The sequence below is a fragment of the Habropoda laboriosa genome, unplaced genomic scaffold (genome assembly GCF_001263275.1).
Source record: "Habropoda laboriosa isolate 0110345459 unplaced genomic scaffold, ASM126327v1 scaffold473, whole genome shotgun sequence".
Taxonomy (NCBI): Eukaryota; Metazoa; Arthropoda; class Insecta; order Hymenoptera; family Apidae; genus Habropoda; species Habropoda laboriosa.
The window spans coordinates 57,385-64,626 of record NW_017100562.1 but is presented as its reverse complement, the minus strand read 5'-3'; the positions used below and the strand labels follow the sequence as shown (position 1 = coordinate 64,626).

Here is a 7,242-nt window from a genome sequence, read left to right as displayed (position 1 = left end):
TTGTACGTAATTCAAATGGTTTCAAAGGGTGAATAAGATAGAAGAAATGTCAAAAAATGAAAGGAAGTTTCACATATGATTTAAAATATTAAAAATTTTAGAGTCACATTAATGTTTGCTACAACATACAGTAGAAAAATATATATACATTCACCTAAAAGAAACGTGACCCTAAAAGAAAAAGAAAACAGAAAAAATGGCATTTATAAAAACATTTTTTCTTCCATATTACTCACCCTTTGAAACCATTTAAATTACGTATAAAAATTTTCTCGTGCCACTGTATGTAGAGAATATAATTAGATGGCCTGTTTTACATGGCTCACCCTGTATATTTCAATTAAGTAACAAAATTGGTGCCGAAAAATTGATACCAAACAGATGCAGTATATTTAAAATTGAGAAAGAAAAATTCTATTGTAAAATTATTGACTGGATTTCTTCGAAGAGAAACGATAAATCCGACATCCTTCGACAGCATCGAGCTGACAAGAGAAGAAAAAATTCACCGAAAGAAGTCGGGATGATTTTTCAATTTCCATCGGGAGACTCCGAGATTCTCTTCGACGAGATACTGGAAACATTTTTGGCCATATTAAACGAAAACACAACGGTACACAGAAGCGTGTCGTTGCGGTGCTAGTCGAAGCAAACGACGCGGAAAAATATCATTTTGCTCGTGGTTTCCACAGCGTAAACCTGTGTTTTCGTAAAAATTCTACGCTTCTCTATTCTACTTCGATCGTTTTCGCCGTTCCACTTCGACGAATAATTGAACGACTGAAACACGGTGGCGTCAGGCCATGGATTAAAGCCTGAAGAATGGACTCTTAACAGGACACGAAAGTGAAAATTCTTTCTTTCGCGATAGAGTGAAATTAATTAATGAGAAAATGAGACAATCAAAATGGACGATTAGAGGCAAAAGGAAAAAGGAAATGCAAGGTGTATAAATGGAGGAATAGATGAAAAATAAACGAAAATATTAACCCTTTCACTGTTCACTATACATATTAAGGAAATATAACAATTTTCCACTCTTTTATGACTTAATTTAGTCACATTAGTAGTAGAAACAAGGGAAAAATATATTTTACACATATTCCTGCGTTACCTGTCGAAATATTTTAATAATTACCCCTTGCACTACAGCGGATTTTAACGCTAGAACAACCAAACCCGTCAAAATGACGGATTTCAGATTTCGTACTTTAAATTACAGAGATGATTAAAATGCCTTTGGCCAAGTATGTGATGACTTCTGTTGAAATATGCAAACAATTGTACTATGTACTAATTTATTTTCCATTAATCTTTCCAGTTTCGAAGTTCTTTATGTAGTATACCTAAATAAACCAGAAGGGAAAAAATATACTACATTTAACTCCGGTTGTTTTAGTGTTAACATCGAATAGAGTAAATTGAGCGTCGTACTCTCCTTAGAAAGGGTTAAATATTATCAGGGATTGAAAATTTTTTTGTCCATTTTTCTGCGTCGAATAATTGAATTTCTCAAAGTTAAAGATTTGACAAATAATGTAGAGGAAAATCATATTACAAAAATTGAATTCTGTTACCTAAAGCGAAAGTCAACATGGCCTGCTAAAACTTTAAACGCATCCTTCTCGAAACTGTGCTTTTTAAACTGATTTCGAGAATAACTAGAGCACCGGTAAACGGATTTCAATGAAATTGGTCACTAATATTTCAACATTTTATGTCTTTCTCAGTACTGACTCTTTCTTCGCAAAAAAATTTCCAAATACACTCCAAATGCAAATAAACATACACACAAAACTACGACCTAAAAAAACACTTCACTTCTTAAAAAATAATCATAGAAATTATCAACTTTTTCCATCGACTGAAGCAAGTACCTACACTTTAAATTAAAGGAAAAAGGAAAGTGTGATCATGGCATTTCACTTTGTAGCAGCCAAAAGTATATTTCGCTGCTTTGATAATACACTAACTCAAAAAGAGGCCAATATTGATGTTTTTTATACAGATAGATGCTCCATAGGTACAGTATTTTTATCATGCAAAACGACACATTTCTAACTTCGTAAGTTTCAAACTAGGGAGCAGTTATCAAGTTAACTATGTTTTCTCAATGATACTGATTCATTTTCAATTTTTTTTTGTAGTTAGGAAAGATGTAAAATATAAGATTGATTAAGGTTGATTTGATATTCTGTTTAATTTGTTGGTGAATATGCAATCTGTGATCCATATTCCGGGTAGATGCAAAAGTAGAGTCAGTTTAAACAAATTCTGCGATCAATATTCAATTATTAGTCAAATGCAAATTTCCAACTTCTTCCCCTGTAAAATTGACGCTCTTTTAGTTGCGCCACCATCAGTGTCGAGCAGCGAGATATGCAAAAGTAGGGATGCGAAAGTAGAGTGAATTTAAAGAAATTTTACGATCAATATTCAATTATTAGTCAAGTGCAAATTTAGAAATTCGTTTCCTGTAAAATAGGCAATCTTTAGCTCTCTGTTATTTGTTGTATAAAGCAATCAGACACAGGTAAAGCAATACAGCAATCCACTCTATGAAAGAACACACAAGAGCAAGATTGTAGAATTTGCCGGTGCCACTTTATTCGCTGCAACGGGAGGTAAGAAACGCTGGACGTGGAAATATTTTCCTCGTTTACAGCGACGAGTGAATAAATTAATTACCGTGAGCGTAAGTGCTCGGAGGCTGTTGTGGCGACGTTCGGCACCGAAAGGGCTTAAATTATTCAAACGCAGCTGAAATTGTTGCGTGGTCCGTTCCTAACGCGTACCTAATGTGACCCAGTTGGAATGGAACGCGAAATAAACCCACGATGAGGTTAGACAATGCTCCATTCAAATTTAACCTCGATATTGTTTTATCGAAACCTATTTAAACGTAATTTTACGTGCTATTGGTTCAGTGCACGTATGTGCAACCCCCGGCCCTAATCTATTTCAGCGAAGTTTGTCTTCCATCTTTGCATTAAATTGCTATGTCGTTCTTGTTTTAATTCATTTAATATTAATTTATTTTATTTAGTAATTTGGTCCGGCCGTTCACTCGGAGACAGAATGCCTGGTTTAGTGCATATGAAACGTCGTGTTTTTAAATAAAACTTTAGGTAAATTGTGTTTCTTTGAAAAGTAATAAATTTAATCAAAATAACTTTTACACGATTCTAGGGCAACTACTGACTATCCGGGTCTATCTCAAGATAAAGAAAATTACGCGAGTCCTACTCGATCCGTCGCATCGTGTACCGGGGTAGAAAATGAGAAAAATATCCTGTTTCGCGATTCACCCGAATACTCTATTCGTGTTACCCAAATGTTTATGATATTTCGTGTAATTGATATTTTTGTGTCAAATAATAAGACAATGAAACAATGAATTTTTTTAATTAGATATCCTTATTTTTGAATCTAAATATCAACGAATCAGCATTTTCAGACGACAATATTTCCAGCTACAAAATACATATTTGTATGTAAATACATTTTAGCAACTTTTGTCAGTCTAGGATATTTCTTTTCATGCGTTTTCTACTAGTGGACATCAATTATGATTTATTTGTGTTTCTTGTAAATACAGTTATAATTCAGAATTACTGTTAAAGTTTTAAGGCAATACTCGGGCGAGCAGAATATTCGGGTGAAACGTATCGAGTATTCAGGTGCCCAGCTGGTCAAGGAAGTAACAGCTCTATATGATTCTATATCCTTTTCCCAGCGATTAAATTCTAAATTTATAAAAATCATTAGTTTTTGAATGAAAAAATTCTTCGAAAGCTGCTTTTACAGTGTCTTCATTTCAAAATAATTTATTTGTTTAAAAAATTGTTCAGGTGTTTGAAGAAATAGTACTTTGTTGAGGAAATTTCATATTCTTCACCGTGGATTGTTTTCAACAATTTTTCTTAAATCGTCATCATCCTAGGCCCTATCTGGCCTTTCCTTGGTAATTTATTTGTTTAAAAAATTGTTCAGGTGTTTGAAAAAATGGTACTTTGTTGAGGAAATTTCATATTCTTCACCGTGGATTGTTTTCAATAATTTTTCTTAAATCGTCATCATCCTAGGCCCTATCTGGCCTTTCCTTAGTTCACTTTCCAATGAAAAGTCACTCATCTTACATTTTGCACACTAACGTTGAAGTGTCTTAACATCTACATAACCTTCATATTTTCAGCAGTTTTTCCAAGTTTAAACTTATAGGAAAATATCTCGCGAATATCCCGATTACTCATCACATCAGATAATAATGTCGAAACAATTGTATTATGAGTTTTTTTGTGCTATTCAATACACGTGGACTGCAGAAAATTCCTTCTTCTTGACTATTGTGTATAAATATTTATGATCGGACAAAATTTAATATATGGTATCGACCCGGCAATTTCGCTCGACCCACCGACCTAATGTAAAGGAATTTTGACCCCTTGTTTAAAATTCTAGAATATTGACATGGAAAATTCAGTCCTCTAACGAAATTTTTCTTCTCTTCGTACTTTCACTTTAAAAATATCATTAGATTCAATAAATATGTACTTAAAAATCTGTTTTGAAATGGAAATAAATAAATTTTACAATTTTAGTGTTGATAAAGTTAGTAAAAAAAACACAAACATTATTTTTATTTTATAGTAAATATTAATGTCAGAAAAAAATCAATTTTAGTATTCCAAGGTTAATCTAAATACAGCACCCACCTTTTTTTATTTTGCTCGAAGTGTACGTTGAATGAAATTAATTCAGAGTTAATCGAATCTCTTGTTTTACGACTTTACTTCAACGACAGACAATTTTTGTTACCGTGATGTTAATTTCATAAATTGCAATTGTAGTTAGTATTGAAGTTAAAGTTTATTACGAATGCAATTCGTGTTTGCCACAATTAACGCCAGGAATGTGACTCGAATTATGAAGCAAGGGATTCATTTATTCCACACTTTGTTCGAATACACTGTAAAGAGTGTTTCAGAATTGTATTAGTAACTGACTACCACGACGAGAGAATATCGTGCATAAACTCCTCAGATTAGACCAAGCATAATTAAGAAAATATCCTGTACATTATACTTGAAGTGCAATTACAATTCCAAGCATGATAGTTTAATTTTGAATAACTTTGAAGTAGAATTAAAAATCGTGATACAGATCAAGTTAAATTCTCAATCATAACCAAATCACCTCATAAATTCGAAGTTTTTTATACAACCTTGAAGAGCAACCAAATTTGTAAAAACAAGATCTCGTTAGAAATTAAACTTTCGATCCTCTCTTAAAGTCCACTTTCTTTTCGAGAAGGAACCAGGCTGATCCAGCACAAAATCTCCAAGTGTTTATCGGCGATCCGTTTCAAGCGTGGACTCGTTTTTCTAACACGAACGAATTTCTTCCTGTCGCTTTCGTGGCTGAAGTATGTGAACCCTTCTCATCCTTGACTACGTATAATTTCTCGAATTACGTTCTTTCGTTTCCCTTATCGACGTCTCATCTCCTCCCTTGTCAAAAAGCTGCAGCAAAATTGTGGAAGATTCCTCAAAGATTCAGGAAAAATGCGAATCAAATGTCGATGAAGCGTTAATAAGTAGTAACATCACTTGAAAGCTCGCGTCTATCCGTTTTTAAAGCATTTGATAGCATAATGACTCTTCTAAGGTAAAAATTCCAAAGAAATGTTTTTGTGTTTAATGACAAAACGAAATTGAAGCACAAGGAAGCGATAAGATTGGATTTCTTTCACCAGACGAATTTTCGGTTTCTTCTTTTGAAAATTTAAAAAGTAAAAAAAAAAATAGATTTGTACAAATCTGAATCGTGAAAATATAAAAGAAAGTTACAATTTATGTTTAGAAAAATCGAAATCTAGGGTATCTAAACTTTCCTCAAATTTTCCATTCACCAATTAGCGCTTTTCCAAATTTCTTTTCGAAATTGTAAAAAAATTACCGCCGACTTCCAATACTCTAGCTCTTTATCCAACAATAATTGACATGAACAAAAAAATCGAAATCTAGGATACGTAGGAAAGTTTAAAAAAAAAATTGAAATCTCTCGAAATTTCCATTCACACGAAGATAAGATCTGATAAGACTGATGAAATTACCATCGACTTCCAATACTCCAGATCCTTATCCAACGATAATTGGCACGAACAAAAAAATCGAAATCTAGGATACGTAGGAAAGTTTAAAAAATAAATTGAAATCTCTCGACATTTCCATTCACATGAAGATAAGATCTGATGAAATTACCACCGACTTCCAATACACCAGATCCTTGTCCAACTTCTAACTAATAGCAACACCAATTTCTAATTCATCTTAAAAAAATCCTATCAAAGAAAGTGCAACATCGAAGAACCTTGCTTCCTCCACTCCGTTCACAATTTCCATATTCATGCATGCAACCACTTACTACAAGATTGACGAGGATCACGTTCACGGGAGTCCAGAGTATCTGAGCGTCCTTGACGATCACGATCGCGACCACGAGGTTCATGGTGAACCCGAAGAACCCGATAAATCCAAGCGCGATCGCTGCACCAACGTACACCGCTGGACTGATCTGATCCTCGTGGACCACATCGTCCACGGTGCTACGATTCAAAGACATTCTTCTCGATGCACTATTTATCCTTTTTCTGTATATCACGAAAAACCAAAAAAAAAAGAAAAGAAAAGGAAAATTCGAAAGAAAAGCACCACGTGGCAAACGCGTCGATTATATCCAGCGATATTGTGTTTGTTCTCCTTTTTTTTTTTTATTTTGTTTGCTCGAAAGCACTCAAAGGAGAACAGTATGCATGAATCAAAAGCAGTGTGGCGAAGTTTCAAAGTCTACCTACCCTTATATAAAGCCCGGCCGAAACTACCCTCTCTCCTCTGGCTGCACGTATACTCTACCAGTCGTGGCTGCCGGGCAGAAACCAACCCTTTCGCCAATGCAGAGAAACAGCATGCGCGAGATCACCGTGAAACCCCGTTCGCCCCCCACTATAGCCGCCCCTGTGATTTTATTAGCGCCGGGGGACCACGTGGCCGCGTTGTTTTAACCTCTGGACCTTTGTTGGATTCGGTGGCTTTATATGATGGAGATAGATTCCTTTGAGAATAGGTAGATAGTGGTGGTTCAGATGAGACGGAAATCTTGTTAGGTAGTGTATAGTTTGAAATTGTAAATTGCGGAATATGGGCATGAACTTTATTTGTAGTACAGTGAATTGTTTATAGT

The 7,242-nt window shown here is 34.5% G+C and overlaps 1 protein-coding gene across 1 annotated transcript in view; it reads right to left on the bottom strand.

Moving 5' to 3' along the window:
* LOC108576618 (rhodopsin-like) overlaps positions 1-6,624 on the bottom strand; it is a 34,691-nt gene extending 28,067 nt beyond the window's left edge. The window contains exon 1 of the mRNA XM_017939640.1: positions 6,427-6,624. Within this exon, the coding sequence (XP_017795129.1) occupies positions 6,427-6,624 (198 nt within the window). The remainder of the gene's footprint in view (positions 1-6,426) is intronic.
* Between the last annotated feature and the right edge of the window lie 618 nt (positions 6,625-7,242).